The sequence below is a fragment of the Rhinichthys klamathensis genome, unplaced genomic scaffold, assembly GCF_029890125.1.
Source record: "Rhinichthys klamathensis goyatoka isolate OS25496 unplaced genomic scaffold, OSU_Roscu_1.1 h1tg000143l_1, whole genome shotgun sequence".
NCBI classification, from domain to species: domain Eukaryota; kingdom Metazoa; phylum Chordata; class Actinopteri; order Cypriniformes; family Leuciscidae; genus Rhinichthys; species Rhinichthys klamathensis.
The window spans coordinates 353,339-380,219 of NW_026606678.1; the positions used below are offsets into that span (position 1 = coordinate 353,339).

At 41.8% G+C, this 26,881-nt stretch overlaps 1 protein-coding gene across 1 annotated transcript; it reads left to right on the forward strand.

Moving 5' to 3' along the window:
* The first annotated feature begins 125 nt into the window (after nucleotides 1–125).
* On the forward strand, nucleotides 126–26,881 carry LOC130090401 (vitelline membrane outer layer protein 1-like). The gene is made up of 5 exons (XM_056257759.1): nucleotides 126–291; nucleotides 15,870–16,090; nucleotides 17,092–17,222; nucleotides 17,378–17,491; nucleotides 26,701–26,881. Exons 1-5 carry the CDS (start codon nucleotides 126–128, stop codon nucleotides 26,879–26,881), a joined length of 813 nt encoding a protein of 270 aa, XP_056113734.1.

Genomic DNA, 26,881 nt, shown 5'->3' on the forward strand with positions numbered 1-26,881 from the left:
ACACGCCCCTTACCTTTACCGGTAGTTTGTGCGTCTGTGTATTTATAGGCCCATGTCACGAAAAAATTGAAGACCGGAAGTACGTCTTTTAATAGGGATACGGCTATACCGGTTAGCTTTTTACAATGGCGGAGTCCGATAGATACCGCTGGACCAAATCTCTCCGCAACCTGCCTGAAGTCACATATGACGATGTGGTTCGGATGGTAAATGAAAACTCTCAAGTGGAAACGTCAAAACTGAGGAAAGGGTACAAGTTCTTCTGGGAGAAATTCATTTTCGATTACAGAGGTAAGTGTTTGAATTCCGCTGACACGCTGTCGCTAGCTAGCTTGAATGTCAAAGTGTATTTATATAGCTAGCACATGAATGTGTCAGATAAGTGTAATATGTGTGTCAGATAAAACATCCTTTTTAATGAATCGAACAAATATGATTTACATCATTGGTAGGAATACATATTTAGTTTCTCAGTGGGTCCAAAAACTTTCCCTGACGAGCCGCAAGATGTTGTTTAGCATAGCTAGGTAACAGCTAGGCACTACCTACTGTATACTGTACATGTAAATACGTGAAAGTGTGAAAGCGTGATCCGCATTCTTATGAAAAAAAAACTACACTACCCACAATCCTATGGCCGTCTACGTCCTGATGCAGAGCAACCCGGTACACTACAACAACAGGTGTAGCCTGCCATTGTTGTTATAGCTCTAGCCGTTCGCCAGGAAGGTAAACGTTTCTACGGTAACAGCGAGTTGGACCAATCAGGAGATGTTGCTGCTATGCTTAGGATTGTGGGTAGTGTAGTTTTTTTTTTTATAAGAATGCGGATAAAACATGTTTTTCTTAAAACAAGGTTGATTTCATACGAACTTATAGCTTCTACAGGAGCAAAAACCTTCGTTTCACAACCTCATAGCTCGTGGTCAGTCTACCTCGGATGGTTTAGACATTACGGCTGATAATCTAAATCCCTATCGAGAAATACTGTTGACCGGAAGTTCTGAATCCCTACTCCGCATTCCGGAAGCAGGAAGTGTGACATAGGCCTATGGCGTCAATAATATTGGCATACCAATTTGAGCCCGAATCAGACCCAGAGAATGTAAGTGGAGAGGATCGAGCAGAACCTGTTCAAGAATGGCTGTTAAAGGACGTTTCAGAACGGTATGTGTTTTTTTTGTACCACAAACATTCCAAGTTCGCTGCAGTAGCACCTCATTGCAGTACACGAGATCCAGGGGGCGGAGTTGGATCCAGATCTAAGGGGTGGAGATGGGTAGGATTAGGGATGGGGTTAGGGATCAGGGCGTGGAGATAGGGATCAGGGGGCGGAGATGGGTAGGATTAGGGGTGGGGTTAGTTATCAGGGGGTGGAGATGGGTAGGATTAGGGGTGGGGTTAGGGATCAGGGGGCGGAGATGGGTTAGGGTTAGGGGTGGGGTTAGGGATCAGGGGGTGGAGATGGGTAGGATTAGGGGTGTAGTTAGGGATCAGGGGGCGGAGATGGGTTAGGGTTAGGGGTGGGGTTAGGGATCAGGGGGTGGAGATGGGTAGGATTAGGGGTGGGGTTAGGGATCAGGGGGCGGAGATGGGTTAGGGTTAGGGGTGGGGTTAGGGATCAGGGGGTGGAGATGGGTAGGATTAGGGGTGGAGTTAGGGATCAGGGGGCGGAGATGGGTAGGATTAGGGGTGGGGTTAGGGATCAGGGGGTGGAGATGGGTAGGATTAGGGGTGGGGTTAGGGATCAGGGGGTGGAGATGGGTAGGATTAGGGGTGGAGTTAGGGATCAGGGGGCGGAGATGGGTAGGATTAGGGGTGGGGTTAGGGATCAGGGGGTGGAGATGGGTAGGATTAGGGGTGGGGTTAGGGATCAGGGGGTGGAGATGGGTAGGATTAGGGGTGGGGTTAGGGATCAGGGGGTGGAGATGGGTTAGGGGTGGGGTTAGGGATCAGGGGGCGGAGATGGGTAGGATTAGGGGTGGGGTTAGGGATCAGGGGGCGGAGATGGGTAGGTTTAGATATATGTAAGGTGGGAGGAGTTGGATCTGGATCCAACACCTCCCCCTGGATTTCGTGTTCTGCAGTGAGGACCATCTCGTTCGCTGCGCTGGTGATATTAAACAGAAGTTTGTGTTTGTCGGATATGTATGAATTAGCATTTAACAAACTGGTTTGTGGAGTTTACTTCCTTGTTACAACGTACAACTAACAATACGAACTATTACAGGAATACACATCAACGGGAAAAAAAAAATAGCTTCTGTTCTTAAAGTTGGAACTGCTCCATCTTTCAGGAGAGTGGCATTTGGATTATAATTATGAGGGACCGAGTTAAAAATAAAATCGATCCCTAACTCCACCGTCCCTAGAAAGGCTGAACAAAGTGGACCAGCAATCTGGCTGAAAATAACAGACACTCTACTGCCACAACAACTCTTCTTCTTGTTCAACTCCAACTCTACTCAGGCGCGTTCAAGTCACTCTCGTCAGAGTAAGATGGCGGAGTACTTTCTCTTAATTAACTACACAAAAATACAGTAAGGTTCTTAAACTCTTGTTCTAGAAGAACAAAGAAATGTGCATCAGATGTACTTTGTTTTTTAATGTTTTTAATTAATTTATGAAGCCACTGCCAACTTTATCGTTACATGTTGCATTGTTATATTATAATGCCATCATATTCTGTGCAGGCAATTAGCTTAACTGCGCTGTAAATAGAAAACCTTGACAATATCACTGCATAATATTTAAGTATTGTGGTATTCCGCCATGTTTCTCAGTGACACGCCCACAACTCAGCAAAGATCGGGGCTTAGAGAAAATCCCTAACTCCCCACTGGTATTTACGACATTGTGGTGGCGTTCAACTCGTAAATACGATCTATACGAGATGACTTGAACGCACCAAGACTCTCATGATTGATGCAGCAGCAGCTCCGTGTCCTGTGTGTATTTAATACATATTTCTCCCCTCATCAGGTATGGAACACATTGATGCAATGAGCATGTTTTTTACATGTCAGAGTTTTGAGAAATTTAAACTACATTGTTTAAAGTGTTTAATAAGTTAGTTATTACTGAAATGTAAAAGTTCGCTTCAAGTTCACGTCTGTGTGTCGCGTGTGCTAGTTGCGCATTTCATGCTAGTGATGGAGACCATGCGGTCTCAGAGAGATTAGCGAGATTAGAGTAAATCCACAAATATGATGTATTTTGGTTGGAATTATGCAATGATTGCAGGTTGTGACTTTGCATGTGACTGTGAAAATGAAGTGTGAGTATATTATATGTTATAATTGCTTGGATATTAATTTATAGTATATATATGGTTAATTTGTGGACACAGTAGTCAATGAAAGACTGTATGTATGTACTTTTTGTTTTCTATATTGTGACTTCTCTTGAAGGGATGCTCTGTCATTTATTGACACGTGGAATTGAGTTTGAACCGTTTTGAATGGTTGTAAAAAAAATATAACAATACAGACTCTCATGATTGATGCAGCAGCAGCTCCGTGTCCTGTGTGTATTTAATACATATTTCTCCCCTCATCAGGCGGTGAGGGTACTACATTTGCACGTCATACTTCATGCTATTTCAACGTCATTGCACATGCGCAGTCCTTTCAGTTTCGGTTTTTAATCTGATCACGTGTTTTACATATCCTCTCGATTGGATTAGAAAAGGAATAAACCACCGCTCTGAATTTCATTCAGATCGAGCTCAATTGGATCGATTGAGGTGTTTAAATTAAGGCTTTTCAGTCCGATCGAGCCATCAATCCGATTACTATTATCTGGTTGCATGTAAACGTAGCCCATGCCTGTAATGTATATTGAAATATCGGAAATGTGTTTAAAAATCATATCACCGTTATTTGAAAAAAAATATCACGATATTGATATTGAATTATTGTCCAGCCCTAGCTGTAAGTTGCTATTTTTTGTCATATAAATATGATGTGTAGTAGGTTTAAGATGTTTGTCAGTAAATTAATTAATCTAGAGATGTGAATGAAAGTGACTGTGCAAAGCGTGAGCATTAGCCTAGTTAGAGCGCCGTATGCTAGCAGTCTTTTGTTATAGGATTATTAGGCTAATTTGGATTCCGTGATTACAAGCCATTACCTAAAACAAGGAATATAATTAACAAATGGACATGACAATGTAACATTTAATGCTTAATGTGTTGATTTAATGTTTTATTTGAATGCTTTATTTAGGCAGTAAATACTGCTCACTCAGCTATGCACTTTGAATATGTACAATTCTAATTGCTGTATTTTCTATGTCTGTTTACCATATTACAGTGTTAAAGTTAAACGAGAAACGATTCATGAAAGCTAATTGGAAGAGTAAAAAGCCATGAACCAACTGTCATTGTCTGTTATTGTTCTGTCTAGCTGGACAGAAAAGTGACACGTCTAGTGAGGACAGAATATAAAACTAAAAGAAATTTAATTGATTTTAAAAAACTGCCTACTGAGGCCTTGATTTTTAGTGTTTTAAGGCTTTGACCTTAAAACCACAACACATAATGTAGTCAGCCAGATCCGGGCCATATCCAGATCAGATGGAGGACCTGCTCCTAGACACGACCACAACACATGATGTAGTCAGCCGGATCTTGGCCGTATCCAGATTAGATGGAGGACCTGCTCCTAGACACGACCACGACACATGATGTAGTCAGCCGGATCTGGGCCGTATCCAGATTAGATGGAGGACCTGCTCCTAGACACGACCACGACACATGATGTAGTCAGCCGGATCTGGGCCGTATCCAGATTAGATGGAGGACCTGCTCCTAGACACGACCACGACACATGATGTAGTCAGCCGGATCTGGGCCGGATCCAGATCAGATGGAAGGCTTGCGCCTAGACACGACCACAACACATGATGTAGTCAGCCGGATATGGGCCGTATCCAGATCAGATGGAGGACCTGCGCCTAGACACGAGCACAACACATGATGTAGTCAGCCGGATCTGGGCCGTATCCAGATCAGATGGAAGGCTTGCGCCTAGACACGACCACGACACATGATGTAGTCAGCCGGATCTGGGCCGTATCCAGATCAGATGGAAGACTTGCGCCTAGACACGAGCACAACACATGATGTAGTCAGCCGGATCTGGGCCGGATCCAGATCAGATGGAAGAACTGCCCCTAGACACGACCACAACACATGATGTAGTCAGCCGGATCCGGGCCGTATCCAGATCAGATGGAAGAACTGCGCCTAGACACGACCACCACACATGATTTAGTCAGCCAGATCCGGGCCGTATCCAGATCAGATGGAGGACCTGTGCCTAGACACGACCACGACACATGATGTAGTCAGCCGGATCCGGGCCGTATCCAGATCAGATGGAAGAACTGCGCCTAGACACGACCACAACACATGATGTAGTCAGCCGGATCCGGGCCGTATCCAGATCAGATGGAGGACCTGCGCCTCAACACGACCACAACACATGATTTAGTCAGCCAGATCCGAGCCGTATGCAGATCAGATGGAGGACCTGTGCCTAGACACGACCACGACACATGATGTAGTCAGCCGGATCCGGGCCGTATCCAGATCAGATGGAAGATCTGCGCCTAGACACGACCACGACACATGATGTAGTCAGCCGGATCTGGGCCGGATCCAGATCAGATGGAAGACTTTTGCGCCTAGACACGACCACGACACATGATGTAGTCAGCCGGATCTGGGCCGGATCCAGATCAGATGGAAGACTTGCGCCTAGACATGAGCACAACACATGATGTAGTCAGCCGGATCTGGGCCAGATCCAGATCAGATGGAAGAACTGCCCCTAGACACGACCACAACACATGATGTAGTCAGCCGGATCCGGGCCATATCCAGATCAGATGGAAGAACTGCCCCTAGACATGACCACCACACATGATGTAGTCAGCCGGATCCGGGCCGTATCCAGATCAGATGGAAGCAGTGGCGGATCTAGAAAATTTTACATGGGGGGGCAAAGGGGTAGCAAGAGGTCTTGGCAGGGTGGCAGGGGTAGACGGTACATGGGAATCCCTATATGTGAACACAAAAACACTTTTAATCATTATTAAATGATTAACGTTATTGTTTAATCATGCCCTTACACACTACAAAGGTTTTTAGGAATGATTTATTAACAAATCCCTCTGAAAATATCTTCAGAATACTGCTAAATGAATAACTGGAAAGTTTGGTGTACATAGGTGCTACACATGCTGAGATGTTTGTACTGGAGATTGACAAAAAAACTAATTTTGAGAAAACCGCATTTAAAGATTTGTAATGTAAAAATTCATACTTTTTTTAGTGGAAACAACTATTTACAGACACAATATCTTATCAAATCATTAGCAACAACAATACAAACCACCTACATCACAGCATTTATGGCCTTCAACTGAACAGAAAAACAGTCAAAAACGCATATCTAAATGTCAGAGCACGTCACGTGATGCATCTGAACGAATCACGTTGTCAGAAATTGACATCGGCCAATGAGATTTCGGTTTTAGAGTTAAATGCCCATTGTACTTTCACGATTGGTTGCTGATTAAAAGGAAATGACCATATTTGGATACGACAACAATGTACAGGAGAGAGAGAGCTTTCCAACGGAGATGTGATGATGACATTGACATGCAGCGATCGCGGAGCAGCATGTTGATTTTTTAGAACGACAACTTTTGTTGAATTTAGGAGAAATCTACTGACGCAAATAGACAAAGTGTAGTAAAATAAAGTCCTAAAAGTGTTTTTTGGAAATTTTTTTCACCACAAGTCTGAAAGAAGACATGTTATTGAAGACAAATAGCCCAAAATCTTAAAATTAACCAGTGAAAAAAACCCCGATGTTTTTGTGTCTCGCCTTAAGCTGTTCTTGTCTTTACTAAAATCAAAATTAGGCTAATCAATTGGAAGAGTGCTCTTACAAATCACGAGGGAGCGAATTGACCGCTGATTTTGGCTAACATAATAGACGCGCTGTTTTTGCTGATGCTGAATCGTCTTTAGTATACAATACATTCATTACAAATGTAACTTTAAGTTAAACGTGTGTGTTTAAACTACACCTGAGGAAACTCACTTCACCTTCAGAGGCTCTGGGGAAGCTCACTCTCTCCAGTCAGGTTGCAGGGCCAACTTACCGCAGCAGACTCGCTGTGTGTGTGTAAGCCGCCAACAACGCCGCCCGCTCTGCTCGTTTGAATCAGGGACGCAGGGGGGAGGGGCTAATAATATATTTAAAATTAAAAATTAAATTGTTCACTTTTGGTAAATGTATTGTTTAGTTCACTGTTTTGAGAAGCTTGTGGACATAGTGGCAGGTTTTACAAGTACGGTTTTTGGATCATCAAAGTTAGGGGGGCAGCTGGGGGGGCAAGGCTCTAGAGTGGGGGGGCACCTGCCCCCCCTTGCCCCCCTGTAGATCCGCCCCTGGATGGAAGAACTGCGCCTAGACACGACCACGACACATGATGTAGTCAGCCGGATCTGGGCCGTATCCAGATCAGATGGAAGACTTTTGCGCCTAGACACGAGCTCAACACATGATGTAGTCAGCCAGATCCGGGCCGTATCCAGATCAGATGGAGGACCTGTGCCTAGACACGACCACAACACATGATGTAGTCAGCCGGATCCGGGCCGTATCCAGATCAGATGGAAGATCTGTGCCTAGACACGACCACGACACATGATGTAGTCAGCCAGATCCGGGCCGTATCCAGATCAGATGGAGGACCTGTGCCTAGACACGACCACAACACATGATGTAGTCAGCTGGATCCGGGCCGTATCCAGATCAGATGGAAGATCTGCGCCTAGACACGACCACGACACATGATGTAGTCAGCCGGATCTGGGCCGTATCCAGATCAGATGGAAGACTTGCGCCTAGACACGAGCACAACACATGATGTAGTCAGCCGGATCTGGGCCGGATCCAGATCAGATGGAAGAACTGCGCCTAGACACGACCACCACACATGATGTAGTCAGCCAGATCCGGGCCGTATCCAGATCAGATGGAGGACCTGTGCCTAGACACGACCACAACACATGATGTAGTCAGCCGGATCCGGGCCGTATCCAGATCAGATGGAAGATCTGCGCCTAGACACGACCACGACACATGATGTAGTCAGCCGGATCTGGGCCGTATCCAGATCAGATGAAAGGCTTGGGCCTGGACACGACCACGACACATGATGTAGTCAGCCGGATCTGGGCCGGATCCAGATCAGATGGAAGGCTTGGGCCTAGACAAGACCACGATACATGATGTAGTCAGCCGGATCCGGACCGTATTCAGATCAGATGGAAGGCTTGCGCCTAGACACGACCACAACACATGATGTAGTCAGCCGGATCTGGGCTGTATCCAGATCAGATGGAGGACCTGCGCCTAGACACGAGCACAACACATGATGTAGTCAGCCGGATCTGGGCCGTATCCAGATCAGATGGAAGGCTTGCGCCTAGACACGACCACGACACATGATGTAGTCAGCCGGATCTGGGCCGTATCCAGATCAGATGGAATACTTGCGCCTAGACACGAGCACAACACATGATGTAGTCAGCCGGATCTGGGCCGGATCCAGATCAGATGGAAGAACTGCCCCTAGACACGACCACAACACATGATGTAGTCAGCCGGATCCGGGCCGTATCCAGATCAGATGGAAGAACTGCGCCTAGACACGACCACCACACATGATTTAGTCAGCCAGATCCGGGCCGTATCCAGATCAGATGGAGGACTTGTGCCTAGACACGACCACGACACATGATGTAGTCAGCCGGATCCGGGCCGTATCCAGATCAGATGGAAGAACTGCGCCTAGACACGACCACAACACATGATGTAGTCAGCCGGATCCGGGCCGTATCCAGATCAGATGGAGGACCTGCGCCTCAACACGACCACAACACATGATTTAGTCAGCCAGATCCGAGCCGTATGCAGATCAGATGGAGGACCTGTGCCTAGACACGACCACGACACATGATGTAGTCAGCCGGATCCGGGCCGTATCCAGATCAGATGGAAGATCTGCGCCTAGACACGACCACGACACATGATGTAGTCAGCCGGATCCGGGCCGTATCCAGATCAGATGGAAGAACTGCGCCTAGACACGACCACGACACATGATGTAGTCAGCCGGATCTGGGCCGGATCCAGATCAGATGGAAGACTTTTGCGCCTAGACACGACCACGACATATGATGTAGTCAGCCGGATCCGGGCCGTATCCAGATCAGATGGAAGATCTGCGCCTAGACACGACCACGACACATGATGTAGTCAGCCGGATCTGGGCCGGATCCAGATCAGATGGAAGACTTTTGCGCCTAGACACGACCACGACACATGATGTAGTCAGCCGGATCTGGGCCGGATCCAGATCAGATGGAAGACTTGCGCCTAGACATGAGCACAACACATGATGTAGTCAGCCGGATCTGGGCCAGATCCAGATCAGATGGAAGAACTGCCCCTAGACACGACCACAACACATGATGTAGTCAGCCGGATCCGGGCCATATCCAGATCAGATGGAAGAACTGCCCCTAGACATGACCACCACACATGATGTAGTCAGCCGGATCCGGGCCGTATCCAGATCAGATGGAAGAACTGCGCCTAGACACGACCACGACACATGATGTAGTCAGCCGGATCTGGGCCGTATCCAGATCAGATGGAAGACTTTTGCGCCTAGATACGAGCTCAACACATGATGTAGTCAGCCAGATCCGGGCCGTATCCAGATCAGATGGAGGACCTGTGCCTAGACACGACCACAACACATGATGTAGTCAGCCGGATCCGGGCCGTATCCAGATCAGATGGAAGATCTGTGCCTAGACACGACCACGACACATGATGTAGTCAGCCGGATCCGGGCCGTATCCAGATCAGATGGAAGATCTGTGCCTAGACACGACCACGACACATGATGTAGTCAGCCGGATCTGGGCCGGATCAAGATCAGATGGAAGAACTGCGCCTACACACGAGCACAACACTTGATGTAGTCAGCCAGGTGATTGACAACTGCACATTCTCATCAAAACATTGGATTCATCCGCGCTGTTCTGTGCCGAGGCAAAACCCACGTAAAGTTGATAATTCCACGAATAACTGCAATTGCAGATTTCGAACAGAGATGGCAACAAAGAGGAAAAACTACGGACTGCAGCTTTAATAACTTTTTTACAACAAAAATGAAACGTCACTGAACTTACTTAAGCTGAACTGTGACGCTATTTTCTTCTGGAAACGAACTTTGCATTATTTTTCTGTTATTTCTGTAAAGCTGCTTTGAAACAATCTGTATTATAAAAAGCGCTATATCAATTTTTTATTTTATTTATTTGATATGGACATAACAACAGCATTGGACAAACCAGATACGCTGTTTTTTTAGTGTTATGGCAAAACTGCTAATTTACAACACTTGTCCATAGGAGGCTACACATTTCACAAAACACAACACAGTACAATATACAAAACACAGTACAAAACAGTATTTAAGAAGGTAAACAATACACATCATCACTAAGCATTTCATACAGCATTACCATGTGTGCAGCTTTGACTTGATCTCAGCCATTGTTTCAGACCTTTGCCAAAGCTGATCATGTCTGTCTGCAGTTTTAATTCAGTGGGCAGAGAGTTCCATAGTCTCGTACCATTAAAAGAGAAACTGGACTGACCAAATGATTTTTTTAAATCTCGGAAGAACACAACCCCCACTGACTGAGGCTCTGGTGGAGGGTCTAAGTGAGCCCTGATGCCTAATAATGAGAGCAGAAAACAGCGGCGACACATGACTGTTCAAACATTTAAAAACCAATTTCAAAGTACTACAATGTATAAAATTTTCGAAAGTAAAAAAATTATATCTATTGTAACCAGATTAAGTAGGCTATCGATACCTACTCCCTCCCTACAGAGGGAGTTTGTTGCAGGCTAACCTACTTTGCGTAGTTTTCCATGCAGGTGCTATAATAGAGGGGTTTCACCAACGTCACGTTCTGGGCGGTAACCCGGATGCGCGGCCATTATGGAGGCACTCGGATGTAAACAACAGCATGGATTGCACTGTTCATGTACTACTGAACACATTGTTACACTAATAAACCACGGAAAAAACACGTGGTAGGTGCGAAATCATATAGAGAAGGACTTGGGAACCAGGACAGAGCGAAACATTTTGACAAACTAAAGTTAATATGTTTTATGTGGTCACATTATGTGGTAGCTGCTAAAGATCCGAACGAGTTAGCTTCTCTAGCACGTAACATTACTGCAATTCTTCCATCTATTTATTATCCCGAAATAAGATACGTTCAGATTGTCAGTCCAAAAAAGCACATGAAATTCGTTTCAAGTTACATCCATATGTGGTTTGAAATCCTATTTAAATCACATATCAGGACATCAGCCTCAGTCTGAACGCTCGGATTTCGCGTGGTATGTCTTAAAATGCAAACGTAATTTATAGGAAACATGCTGAAAGTCACTGCCGAAACAATGCTGTGTTGTTGCAAAGTGCCGGACGAGCAGAAAAATATTATTTCTGAAACCGGCGCAGACGAGCGTGGGAAAAAAGCAGTAGCTAACGTTATATGCCAGCCTCCTACAGTTCTGCCGTAGTAGTCCAGCGCGTCGGCTATACACATTTCCATGTTGTAACATTTAAAAAAGACAACATCTAACATTATATTGCAAATGCAACCCCTCCATCAACGCAAAGTCATTGCCATATTACCAAATAACATGCATGGACACACACGTCGGATCTGAACAGTTTCGATACACAGTGTGGACATCATTTTAGATCAGATTCCAATTTGATACAAAGATAATCGGATTTGGACTGACAGTGTGAATGTAGCCATAGTTAACATTAACTGCGTCGACATTTTAGCCATAGTCAACGCTTCATTTACATGTGTCTGATGCTGTACCTCTCTCAACCACAAACGCCTTCTTTCATCAGTTTTTTGCACTCTTCTCTTTAACTTTTGACAGTCTATAGCACTCGACATGTTTTTTCCCGATGTGACCGATTGGTACAGACAAAAACTCGACCATTTTTCAGCAGCAATAATCAGCCAAATTTGCGAGTCCATTCAGTTCAGTGGCATTATTCACGTTCTGTGCCTCCAAAATGGCCGACTTCCGGATTGATGACGCGTCGTGAAACCCCTCTATAGGGTGTGATTGGAACTAGGAAGTAGATAAAAGCAGCGCACAGGGTTGAGGAAGTGTTTGTTTGGTTGGCCCGGTGTGGTGCCGAATTCTGACCCCCACCAAATTATTACCCCCCTAGTATGGTAGGTTTAGGATTAGTTGTGGGGGAGGGGTTAGGATTAGGGGTGGGGTTAGGATTAGGCAATCAGGTACTGATTTCAACGAGGGGGGTAATAATTTGGCAGGGAGTCGAAATTCGGCACAACACCGGTCAGCGCGCGTCAAGTGCAAGCTGCTCATAGAGGAATCTGAGTTTTTGTTCTCCGCGTCCAGCACAGCTGGTTAGGAGTTAGGCAAGAGTGTTTCGATTGTCCTGGTCGGCGCATCGCCGGGTAATTACCAATTATTTTCAACTGAAAGCAGGGACGGTAAGCGCCTATTATCGGCGGCATTCAATGTGCCAAGTATGATGCTTTGAACTGATGTAATTAAGTCACGTTTACATCTCTCTCCTTGTCCTCAGCTGTGAGCTGGAGCAACGAGAGCTTTGCATTTATACTGGCGACGTATTGCGGTTTACAGCTGTAAACAGGAACGGTAAGCATCCGTTGATTGACTGTGGTGTGTAATGTAGGAGGCTTGGTGACCGAGGATGTACTTTAACAGAACTATTTCCCTCGTTCTCAGCCTCCTTGGTCTCAAACGGGAAGTCTAGTAGGCAAACGGGGATTATTGGTACAAGGTAGCTATTCCTTTATGTAATGATTTAATCCATTAATGTGGGAGGTACAGTGCTATTTGTTTGTCTTCTCTGGTTAAATGTGGTGAATTATTGCGGTGAGTAAAAACAGAGGCTTTTTGTGACCAAGAGAAGGACTATACAAATAGAAAGAAATCTGTGCAGTTTATTTCCTACTATGTGTGCTTATAGTATGTTTGTGATTTGTTGCAGAAACTGAGTGCTTCAGGGTGTAATTGCCGCTTTTCCCATATTGTAATTAAGAACCATATTGTACCTCCAAGTTTTATTGTACATTTTTGTTTCTTTGGTTTGTTTGTTTCTTTTCTTTGTGTCCGGCAAATGATATTATAACATTGTGCAGCACTTACCAAAGGCTAGCGTCTACCGTAGAGGTGGTGAGGTTAATATGTAATTGGTTGAAGCAGACTGTCCTGATGTTTTTTAATCAAAATCATACTTAAGTTATGGATGTCTTTTGCCGCGGAGTTGTTCATATTTGTGATTTTTTTTTTTACTTTATCAGAAGAGACCTCTTGGATTTTAAAAAGGCTTGCATTAGCTAAATTAACATCTTCAACACATGTCACCTTGTTTTTAAATTTGTTTGCTAGTACAGAGTCTATAAAAAAATTATTAAAAACATTTGCCATTGACTCATTGTTATTAACAAGAGTGCCATCCACTTTGATGGAATCTATCATAATGTACTTTTTCTTTGGAGGGTTGGTTAAATAGTTTATGTGTTGCCACAATTTAGAAATACTACCGTTAGCCTCTTCTATCTTTTTAGTAAAATAAATAAAGGTGACTTGACTTTGAACAAGAACATATCATAGAGCAGTCTTCTGACAGAATTGTCAGTTTTTTTAAATGCTTATTTAGGCCAGACTACACATACTTTACCTAACTTGAGGATAATAATTAAATAATAAGGTTAAATGTCTTAAGATCAAAGTACTCACTGCAAAACAAGGATAAAAAAAGTAAAACTATTAAGCAAAGCTGTTTCAAAGGGCACATGCTTTTACTGGAAATCTGATCAGTGTTTGTCTAAAGTGTGTTTATGCAGGGGTGGATCTAGAAAATAATTTATAGGGTGGCATGAGGACTATGAGGGGTGGCATCGACAAAAGTGTTTGTGGATTTATGGCCTGACAAGCACATTTGTGTTCATGAATATCCGAAACAGGTGCATTACCACAAAGTAATCATACTGTTTCAAAAACAACAACAAAAAACATTACAAAATATCAATATCCAGGACACCAAATCAAGACAATTTTGAGGACAACAACATCAACAGATTCTAACGTCTAATCTCTCTGTAACTTAAAAATTTGAATGTGAAATTACAGTATATTCCAGGTTAATAATTGCACTACTTCCACAGTAATTTAGGATTCTCTTGTAGGATTTAACTGCACTTTATTGTACAGAAATTAATTGTAAAATCTACAGTACTTTACAGGCAATTTAAGTCAAGTTTTAACAATTGTACTGTACAAAAGCTTGGTTTTACTGTAAGCTCATAGTACTGGAAAAACCAAAAATGACTGTTAACAAACAATATCGTATTGTATTTCTACAGTGGATATGTACTGTGAATTTACCCAGCATGCAATGCAGCATTAATAGGTTATGCTGTAGCCTCGAGTTTTTTGATACACTTTGGTTTTTATGTGCACTGCTGAACTTATTTTTGTTTCACTTTTAGCAGTTTGTGTTGTTGGTTTATTTTGTTATGTTTGAGTTGTTTTTAATTATTATTATTATTTGTTGAATAATATATATGTTTTGTAGTGTTGATGCATTGAAGTCTTTGCATCACTAGGTGATGATAGTGATTGTAATAAATAAAGTCTTGTGTTGCAGATTATCAGCAGTTGCTTCACTATTGTGAAAGATCCAGTATAAGATATCAGTAAATCTTCTTCCTAAAATAACATCAAAATGTAGGCTAATCAACATCATATATTTTGACTAACTTCAAATCAGCCAGTTAGGTAATTTCATATTCTAGCTTGTCATTGTTTAAACAAATATTTTGATTTCTCACACATCGGACTTGGCTAATCAGAAATTTGAATATGAATACAAAGTCCAAGATCCCAAGCAAATGGAACACTGATCACCATTACGGTGACTCAAAAACAATTACAGTGGTGAAGAATATAACTTCTTACTGTGGCATCATAGTTAGACAACTTAATCAAGTAAAACAAAAGCAGTCAGCATTATTTTGTTGTTGATTCACAGTAAGAAAATTAGCCAGTATGCCTGGATAAACAATGCTTTTGCTACATGAGAATGTTCTATGCCTATTTATTTCTTCATGCAAATTATCATATGACTGAAGAAGTTGTGTGAAAATCCCATTTATGACACGTAAATTCCTCTTGTGCGAGAACCTTGGGAGAAATGGGGGTGAGTGAATGATGCAAGATATAATTTTTAGCTGATCTTTTCCTTTAACAATTGCTACTTTGCAAACATGATATTTACGACGGGAAAGATGTTGGTGGCATTTTTAACGTTGGTCTAATATTCTCTGTGTCATGCCTAATATTTCTCAACTCTTATAATGACCAAATCATTATAAACCAATATAGGCATTTTGCCACATAAAACACTTGATAAGAAACTAATGGTTAAACGTACAGCTAAACATACTGTATGTTCATAGGTCATTGACGTGCATGTGCTCAGTATCGCTTGCTGCTGATTGGGTGGCCTGGAATATTGATAAACCATATAAATGTTTTGGCTCAATGCTCAGAAACCTGGGGTCAGTTTTTGTTGTAGAAACCATCAGAATTAATTTCATCCGTATTTTCAGATCAGTGCTGTAGCAATGCATCACTTCTTTTCCATTGCGTTTTCACTGCTAGCCATTATTGGGCAGCATGTGAGTGTTCAGTCCACTGGAAGACGTTCTGAGCGAAGCATCAACCGATATCCCAGGACACCATTCGTGGTGCACTGCGCTCCAAATGACATAAACGAAATGTGCCTCCAGACTGTGAAGGTGTCGAATGGAATGGACTGGGGGTGGTGGAGTTCTGCGGAGATATGTCCATCTGGAACGTACGCCGCAGGGTTTAGTCTGAGGGTAAGTTGCAGTAATATGGGGGTTTCTTTGGGGTTAAACATGTGACCTGGTGACTGAGCGTCGATAGCTGGGAACTACACCTGCTTATTCTGCTTAATACTAAAGATGAATGTTACTATGAGTTGGCCTACTAGAGTTAACTCTAAAAAGTTGCCTGTGGCTTTCTTTCAAATACACTGATAAAAATTATTTTGTGGTGAAGTAAATACTACAGAAAAAAATCAATGTAATTTACATGAAAAAGTTAGTTCAGGCAAGAATAAAAGAAAAAGTAGTAAATTATATATTAGTACTCAATTCAATCGTGTAGAAATGAAAATGTAAATATCAACATTATAAAATTAATTAAAATTACTCAACTTTTCTGATGTTCCCATCATGCACTGGACCTTGAATAATTAATGAGGTTGATTTTTCCAGCTGTATTTACACTATTGTATCATTGCTTTTGTTAGGATTAGTAACTTGCCATTTTGTGACATTTGGAGTTCATTTTCTACTTAAAATGACACATTCAAACACAAAAACGATCCATCAAATGTTACCGTCATTGTGTATTGTCTAGTATTAAGTATTGAGGTCTCTGCATTCACACATGTAACTTCTGAAAATGAAGATATGGTGACACACTATTTCTATTGTATTAAATACTTAGATGTTTCTAAGTAAATCATTTACGTAAAAAGTGTTGACTAATTCAATGTTATATTGTTTGAGTGACATGTATTACAAAGGAAACTTCAACCAATTAGATATTATTAAACCATTAATTAGCCAAGTAAAAATTACTTATTTTCTTTGTTACTTTCACCTAACTTAGTTAAGTAGAGTTTACTTAATTCCATATGTGAAATTTGTAAAAAAAAAAATATGCGTGTGAAATTTACTAAAAAAATATTCGTGTAAAAACTTGCCAAAGAAAAATTAAGTAAATTTTACTTATTGTTTTTTTCAGTGTAGAAGATTGTCATTTTGTTTTGTTTTTGTGTCATTTTTTTAAGGTGGAACCATATTCGGATGGTTACTGGGCTGATAACACAGCGCTCAATGGGATTCGTCTTCACTGTATCAATCGAACAAGCTCACAGCGCCCATATGAGTACTATTCCTCCATTCAGTCAAATATAGGAAGGTAATGGGCTCTGATTCAGAGCACACTAATTATAGGCATGTACGGGGTTATTAGGAATTCTCACATTGAGGGTTAGGAGTGGCTTCTTCATAAGCTAGACAAATGATTTTCGGAAAAAAATAATAGATTTGATCAATAAAACTGTTTGTCCACAGCTGGGGCTGGTGGAAGGATCTCAAATGGTGTCCTTCTGGATACTTGACATCTTTCCAGCTGAAAGTCGAATCTCACCAAGGAATTGAAGATGATACGTCTGTGAACAACATCAGGTGAGTGTGTGGTGGTAAAAGAAGAATAGTTTTTTTTGCTATTTAACCCTCTACGCAATTATCAAAGAGGGAAAAAAAAACAATTGAATGTAATGTTTTTCCTACTTAAAATGGATTTGCACAACTACTTCCGCGTTCTACATAGTACATCTCGAGAGCGTTCAGCGCACATACATCCCAGCAAACAAATTTTCGTCTAATAGACGTCTAATAGCCGTCAAAACACAGCCCAGGCGTCTAGGCTAAAACGAGGCTAATTTGGGGCTGTCAGTGAAAATCTAATAGACGTCTAAACATAGCCCAAGAATAGACAGCTATTGAATGACTACATATATACGTCTAATAGACGTCTAACCATAGCCCAAGAATAGACTAGTCATCAATTAGACAGCAATTAAACGACTACATATATACGTCTAATAGACAGTCAATATGGGTCTAGGCTAAAACAAGGCTAATTTTGGGCTATCAGTGAAAATCTAATAGACGTCTAACCATAGCCCAAGAATAGACTAGTCATCAATTACACTACATATACATGTAATAGACAACAAAATGAGGCATAAGGATTATTTTCACTCAAATACAACAGGTTCTCATAAATGAAAATCCATCCAAACTAATTGAATATAAAGGATTTATTTAGAACAATTATATTAACAACTTAGACAACATTCAAACATAAAAATGAACAAATAAAAAAATAGGAAAATATGTAAAACAACTTAAGATACTAAAATTTTTAAGAATTAATTGTTAGCTTTATATCCATAACCACCACCCCCTGCTCTCCCTGGTGCTTGTTTAAAATGACCAGAAATTGCATTTTTTATTTCCCATTTAGTCGCCCAAGGAAAGTTGGTCATCACTGCGTCTGCCAAATGAGAAAAAGAAAAAAATTATTGCTCAAGAAAAGCATTGTTGACAATAATTTTTAACTAATTACAGTCATTCACTTTTGCTAGGATGCACACTAGAGCTGGCCAATATAGAGTTAATGGAATATAGATTGAGACTATATAATTTATATCAATATACATTTACATTTAGTCATTTAGCAGACGCTTTTATCCAAAGCGACTTACATCTGAGGACTAACCAAACGAGTCATCGTGAAGAGACAATAACAACCCAAGAAGTGCTCAAAATACAAAGTTCAAACATTGCTCAGAGTAGCATAAACCAGACAAGTGAGGATTTAAGGTTTATTTTTTTATTTTTTTATTTTATTTTTTTTTAAGTGCTCCCGGAAGAGATGAGTTTTCAGTTGTCTTTTAAATGCTGTCAGGGATTCTGCATTCCGAATGAGGGTGGGGAGATCATTCCTCCAGCATGGAACCGTGAATGAGAATGTTCTGGAGAGTGATTTTGTGGCTCTTTGTGAAGGTACCATGAGCCGTCGCTCATTGACCGATCGTAGGCTTCTGGTAGGGATGTAGACTCGTAGGAGCGAGTGAAAGTAGGAGGGAGCTGAGCCTGTGGTCAATCTGTAAGCAAGTGTCAATGCCTTGAACTTGATGCGAGCAGCGAGTGGTAGCCAGTGCAGGGAGATGAACAGAGGAGTGACCTGGGCCCTTTTGGGCTCGTTGAAGATAAGACGAGCAGCAGCATTCTGGATCATTTGTAGGGGTTTAGTTGCACAAGATGGAAGTCCAGCCAGAAGAGCATTGCAGTAATCAAGTCTAGAGATAACCAGGGCCTGGACGAGAAGTTGTGTTGCATGCTCAGTTAGGAAAGGCCTGATCTTCCTGATGTTGTGCATTGCAAACCTGCATGATCGAGCTGTCTTTGTAATGTGGTCTGTGAAGGTCAGCTGGTCATCAAAGATTACACCAAGATTTCTGTCCGACTTTGATGGGGTGATTGAGGAAGAATCTAGCTGGATAGTGAAGTCGTGCTGTAGAGACTGATTAGCAGGGAGGACGAGAAGCTCAGTCTTTGTCAGGTTGAGCTGCAGGTGATGTTCCTTCATCCATGCTGAGATGTCCACCAGACAGTTTGAGATTCGAGCAGCTACTGTGGGATCATCTGGTTGAAATGAGAGGTAGAGCTGAGTGTCATCAGCATAGCAATGGTAAGAGAAACCATGTGCCTGTATGATGGGTCCCAGTGATGTGGTGTAAATGGAGAAGAGGAGCGGTCCGAGAACTGAACCCTGAGGAACGCCTGTGGTCAGTTGATGTGCTTTGGATACCTCGCCTCTCCATGCGACCCTGAAGGACCTACCTGTGAGATAGGACTCAAACCAGTGGAGGGCAGTTCCAGTGATGCCCAGTGATGAGAGGGCGGACAAGAGGATCTGATGATTCACAGTGTCGAAGGCACAGACAGGTCCAGTAGAATGAGAACTGATGATTTGGAAGCAGCTTTTGCGATCCGCAGGGCTTCTGTGACTGACAGCAATGCAGTCTCGGTTGAATGTCCTTTCTTGAAGCCAGATTGGTTGACATCCAGCTGGTTGTTCAGAGACAGGAAAGATGATACTTGGTTGAAAGCAACTCGTTCAAGTGTTTTCGCAATGAATGGTAGGAGAGAGATAGGTCTGTAATTCTCTAACAGTGATGGGTTTAATGTTGGTTTTTTAAAGCTGCAGTCCGGCATTTTTCCTCTTTGTCGCCATCTCTGTTTGAAATCTGTAATTGCAGTTATTCGCGGAATTATTAACTTTGCGTGAGTTGCACATCGGCATGAAACAGCGCGGATGAACACAATGTTTTGAGACTGCGAGTCTGTCAGTCACCGCGCCGATGTGGAAACTGGCATTCAGAATCACACATTCTACTTTTGGAAGTAGGCCTACAGTATGACCATGACAACATACGAATTTTCATCGGAAAATGTCATCTGAACAAGTAAGTAACATCCACATCAACTAAGGGGGGAAAGCCTTGCAGTAAATCGTGCTGATTAAATATAACGATCGCGTCAAACCTTTCAAATTATACTTTGTTCTCAAATTATCAACATCAGCATTGTGACTACATTTAATGTGTATTATGATTACCCTGTAGTTCAGTTTCTATTTCTGTGCAGTCTAATTTCTAATTGTCATACCAATAAATTAATGTTTCTTTACTGGTTTTCTTTTTCAGAAAAAAAAAAGAAAAAAAACTTATCTGTAATCCAATGCATATTTAAAACTATATATAATTTCGGAGGAGGCCGGTTTGGTTTGCTTGGAGTAGAGGTGAATTGCTCCCTCTCATAGCTAGCACAAAATATTTACCATAATAGCTAAACGAATAAAGACAGGAAACTCCGTAACTGTGTGAATTAAGCGAACAAGTGTGCTACTGTTACACGATTGAACTATTGAAATGTCTTACCTGTCCTAAAAGAAAAAAAGCCGTCTCTGCGTCCTTGTTTATCCTTGTTTTCGCGTGGGCCAGTTGCAGTCTCTTTTTTTCTCTAACGTTACCCACTCCGAAGTCCGAATTATTTGGGGTTTTACAAGTGGTGAATGTCCAGTTGTCACTGGTGATTGTCGTTTGAACCTTTCTGGATCCGCCATAAGTTTAATTATTTAATGCTGTGAGAAAAGGCTAAAAATGTCCACCTCCAACATCCTCACGCAATATAGCCGACTAGCCGGGACGCCTTCTTTATGTGTACGGATGTGACGTAATGACGCAAAGACATGCTCGAATTTCCCGCGGAAATCCACCAGTACCACTGGAATTAAAATCATTATTACAAGCTAACCGTTTTGAATCGGGCAAAAGCAAGCAGATATTTTTGAACACTGGCTGGTTATGTTTTTTTTAATTATTATTATTTTGGATAATTTTTAACCCAAAAAAGTTACGGACAGCAGCTTTAAGCAGTGGAGTTACCCGAGCCTGCTTAAATGCTGTAGGAAAAGTGCCAGTGTGTAGGGATGAGTTGATAATGTGTGTGAGAGTAGGTAGAAGTGTGGGAGAGATGGCTTGTAGAAGGTGTGAGGGGATGGGGTCTAGAGGGCAGGTGGTAGGATGACTGGAGAGGAGAAGTTTAGATACTTCTTCCTCGGTTAGTGGAGAGAAGGAGGAGAGAATGTTATTGGCTGTGGGAGTGGTTGGTCCAGGTTCCTGTGTGTGTGGATTAGAGAACTGACTGCTGATAGTTGTTGTTTTGTTAGTGAAGAAGTTAGCAAAGTCATCAGCAGTTAGTGAGGAGGTGGGTGGTGGTGGAGGTGGACAGAGGAGAGAGTTGAATGTCTTGAAAAGCGTTCGTGTGTTAGAGGCGCTGTTGATCTTGTTGTGGAAATATGAAGATTTTGCAGCGTGAACATCAACAGAAAAAGCAGCGAGCAGAGATTGATACATACTCAGGTCAGATGTATCATTCGATTTGCGCCATTTTCTCTCCGCTGCTCTGAGTTTGGTCCGGTGTTCACGAAGAACCTCAGATAACCAAGGGTTAGAGGGAGTGGCGCGCGCTGGCCTGGATGAGAGAGGGCAGATAGTGTCTAAAGAAGAAGTTAAGGTGGAGCATAAAGTATCCGTTGCGGTATTCACATCCAGAGATGAGAATTTTGAGGGTGAGGGAAGAGAGGAAGACACAGCAGAGGAAAGATGGGAGGGAGAAAGTGAGCGCAGGTTTCGTCTGAAAGTAACTGGTAGGGGAGTTGGTGGAGTGTGGATAGTGAGTTGTAGATTGAAAGTAATGAGGAAATGATCTGAAACGTGGAGAGGTTTCACTAAAATGTTGTCTGTGATGCAGTTGCGTGTGTAAACCAGGTCCAGTTGGTTGCCTGACTTGTGAGTACCTGTGGTGATGAGCCGTCTGAGATCGAATGAGGCTAGGAGAGAGATGAAGTCTGTAGCATACGGCTTCTCAGATGAATGTTGAAATCACTAAAGACTACCAGTGGAGGGCCATCCTGAGGGAAAGAGGACAGCAGCACATCCAACTCCTCTACAAAGCTTCCCAGTTGACCTGGGGGGCGATAAATGACTACAATCTGGATCTTAATGGGAATTGTAAGTGTAATAGCATGATATTCAAATGAGTTGTGATTGCATAGAGAGGAGAGAGTTGAGTATTTCCAATTGTTAGAAATGAGAAGACCAGTGCCCCCACCCCTCCCCGACTGGCGAGGGGTGTGAGAGAAAGAGAAGTTGTTAGAGAGAGCAGCAGGGGTTGCTGAGTCTTCTGGACGGATCCAGGTCTCAGTTAAGCCTAAGATATTAAGAGTAGAATGAGAAGCAAAGGCTGGAATGAATTCAGCTTTATTGACTGCTGATTGGCAGTTCCATAGACCCATAGAAAGAGTGAGAGGTGAGTGTGAGGATAAGAGAATAGGGCGCAGATTAGCAGTATTGCGCTGCCTTCTATACGTGATGAGTGAGTGTTGTCGAGAGACAACAGGAATGTATTGAAAGCACATGTCGTTTAAGGGAAATAGGATAAGAGTAGGAAAGGAAAGGGAGATGTAGATATTTAAGTGCTTAGCTGATGTCTTTGCTCGGTGGAGTCGCACAGGTAGAGTCGATGGTCTTTACCCGAGTCGGTCTTCACACGAGGAGGCTGAAACGCTTCCGCTGACGCTTCCGCGACAGCGCGCACACTACATAGATATAATACGCTCAAATTACTGAGTGAGGACAGCTGTCTCTGCCCAGCAGTTAACACAGCACCCTCAAATAATCCGAAAATGGGAGAAATCGAAACTAGCCGTTGGCCAGTGACTCACTTAAGTGCTATGCAATTTAGACTGCAATACTATTCAGACGCGCAAACTATTCAATTTACTGTTATAAAAGTAGCAACGCGTCTAATTAAAATACAAATTTGTGAGAAGGTAAAAATTTAAAATAATCACAGAATCGAAAATAGCCCTACCTTGTGATAGATACTAAGCTGAAACCACAGGAGAACTGGATATTAAGAAAAAATGTCTAAATATAGACAATTTATATCAATATTATTAATAAATTAATATCAATAATTAAATTAAGGCCAAAGTAAATTTCTAATCTTCTGATGCATTATGAACCATCCAGAGCTGACCTCTCAGGTCACCTGGGACAGTAGCCAGCTACTTTTATATCCCCAAAGTCAAAACAAAACATGGAGAAGCAGCATTCAGTTTTTATGCACCATATATCTGAAACAAATTCACTGAAAACTGAATGTATGCTGCATATTTTAATTATTTTAAATCAAGTTTAAAGACTTTACTGTTTGCCACTACCTTTTATTAATTGGAAAGGAAAGAATTTTGTTTTATAATTTCTTTTCATGTTGCTGTTAAGTTTTATGTAAAGTATACTTTAAAAATTTGCATTATATCAAAACCTATTATTTCTTACTCTAATCTAAAAACAAAAATATATTGGTATCTTTAATAATACAAATAAAATAGTAATGATAAGTTTCATAGTTTCATGCTTACCACCTTGAATTTAGATTCATTTTATATTAAGGGCACACAGTTGCAATTACACGTGCAGGTAACGTTAAAGGAGCTGTATGTAAGAAATTTATGTCAATTGATCATAAAATGGCCCTGATATGTCACTAGACATTAAGAAATCATGTTCATTTCAAATACTTATATCACTGACAACAGTAGTCCGGCCAGGATATTGTCATTTAAAAAGTGAAGTTGCAGCCCTCAACTGATGTTGATGTTGTCATGTTGTGTTTTGGTCTGATGCTCCACCCTCCACCTATCTACCAATCACGAAGTCAGTAGTGTTTCGGCATCCGGGTTGCCAGCTCTGCTCTAGTTACCACTTCTTGGAGCAGACTACGTTCCTGCTGGATCCTGCAGCCTATCTGGCAACCTCGAGTCAGGGGGGAGAGGGAGGGGATACACCACTCTACAGTCATTTGAAAGTGATTGCAGTACCAGTTTTGGCCACAATCTTACATACAGCTCCTTTAACTTGTTGCAGAAAAATAGTAGCCTACTCTGCAATGGTAATGTTAAAATGTCACGGTTTCTACACATTATAACAACTAACTTATTTAAACAATGAACATAACAAAAATAACACGCATACTTACAAGATCGAAGAATACATTTGAAGGTTTTCAGTGTCGCTCACCCGTTGCTCTCCGACAGCTGCCTCGTGTAAAATAAAATTGAAAATGGCAGAAATGTTTATCGCGAGATCTGGTTAAAGTGATCTAGTCGCGCAATGCCGCCCATGCCGCCAGTAGTCCCAGTAGTCATGTTTCAGTAGTGTTTCGATTGTGCCATCTAGCGGTTGAGAAATGCAATTGCATTTGATTTAATTTGAAATGATAGACAGTCATATCGTAGATTGTGTATGAATGTCATGTTTATGTGTGACATGCAGCAAACATTAAGCTGTGTGAGCAAAAACATTTTTAAGACTAATATTCTTACACTATTTCGCTGGTATGAATCATGGCTATAGCCAAGCCATACGTAGACCAGATTGCTTTGATTTCGCCAGGTGGGCTAAAGTAGACCGCATATAGCCCGTCCAATTCGGAGCTAAATCGTGACTACAGATCGACCATGTCGTGAAATGACACATTGAATCTTGCAGATATCATTACCAATGCGAACATGATGGAATATCAACCATTTCATGCACTGCCTGGCAAAAAACTACAATTACTCAGTTTTGACTAAAAGTGGGCTACAATAGCCGGGTCTGAATACGAGCTAAATCGTGTCTACGCATAGCCTATATAACATGTAAAATAAAGCAAACCAAACACCTTGAATCACAGTTGACTTTGCTTACATGATGGAATATCATACATCTCACAAGTTATTTAGGAAAAAAACAAATTTATCCAGATTAAATGTTATTTGGGCTAAAAGTGGGTTACACATAGCCAGACTATATCGGGTCTATATTTAACCGAGACGTTGAAATGACGGCTATTGCTTGCTGGGATACATGAGAATGCAGATTATCACTACGTTTTATGGCTGCCAATTGATTAAAACAATGAATAATGATCTCTGTATTAATTATCTTGACCCTGCTGAAATTCCTATAAATATATTTTCTTTCAGACTGTGCATTCTGAATAATATATTCACCCACTAACCAGCAGAAATCGCTCGTCTTCTCATTAACAGTGTTTTTCTCTTACTGATATTTCATACCTATTGAGTTTACATTTTTAAATGAATTTGACTAATAAAAAGGATTGCTTGTGTGCGTTGGTGCTTTATTCCAGGCTTTTAAAATAGTTGAATGCTCGCGAGGTGCCTGTAACGATGTACATCGAATTTCACACACTTTTGCGTCACCGCACGCAGATCCCCCCACCCCAGAATAAACGCAGAATAAAAACTGATAAAGCACTACGTCATCTCCTTCATCGCTCTGATTGGTTTTAGGTATCTCCTCTGGAAATGATTGGTCTATGACGCTTTGCCAGACTTAGAGGAGAATGACAGTAAACTACTTTGAATATGAATTAAGTATGTTGGGCATAAACATGTAAATAGTAAAAAAGATTGACATTAAAAATGACACAGAATGATTCAAATATGTAATCCAAATAAATAAATGTTCGTGGTTGGGGATATTCAAATTAGGCTAAATGACCCACCACTGATCAGCTCTACCAAACTTGGATGTCTTTTCCAGTAATAAACAAACACTGTTAAGTTGTTTTGATTGATACTGTGAAGCAGCTTTGATACAATCTGTATTGTGAAAAGCGCTATATAAATATATTTGACTTGACTTGTAGGCTACATCTGTTCTCACAGACTTCAGCGTCGCAGTCACTAGTTTCTAGACAAGCACTGACACCCTGTGGTGAAATAAGGCCGTCTTTATAACAGCTCAGTTTGGAAAATTCTGCACACAAACATCAGAATATCCCTTCTCCTGTCAATAATTTTTTTTTTAAATCTCATTGCGGACACTCATTTTAGGTGACGTTTGTTCAACTCAATGACCACAGTAGGCCTACATTGAAAGTAACCATAACAGTTTATAAGGCTATGTTTACACGGAAACGATCTAAAGATTGTTTTGATCTGATTTGATTAAGTGGTCATCTGTAAGGCTGTGTGTAAGGTCAGCACTTTTAAGGACTGCCCACTGTATGCCTATAAGACACCATGTAAGGTTCCTTTAGTCAGACTGTATGACTGCATCTCCCGACAGCTCGTGTTCTCAGTAAAGAATCCTGCTGACATTACAACCAACTCTCTTCACGTCTGAGTTTCCTACACAGAGACAGCCCTAATTACAATATTGTCCTTTCTGAATTTTCTTCAGATTCAAATGCAGTCAAGGTTCTTTACTGATGGGTGACGGCACAAAGTGGGGCGATTGGGGCCACTGGAGCCCATCCTGTAAGGGAACAGGAATCTGCGGCATCAAGACCCGGATAGAAAAGCCACAGGGAATGGGAGACGACACCGCTCTCAATGACGTGATCATGTATTGCTGTGATTAA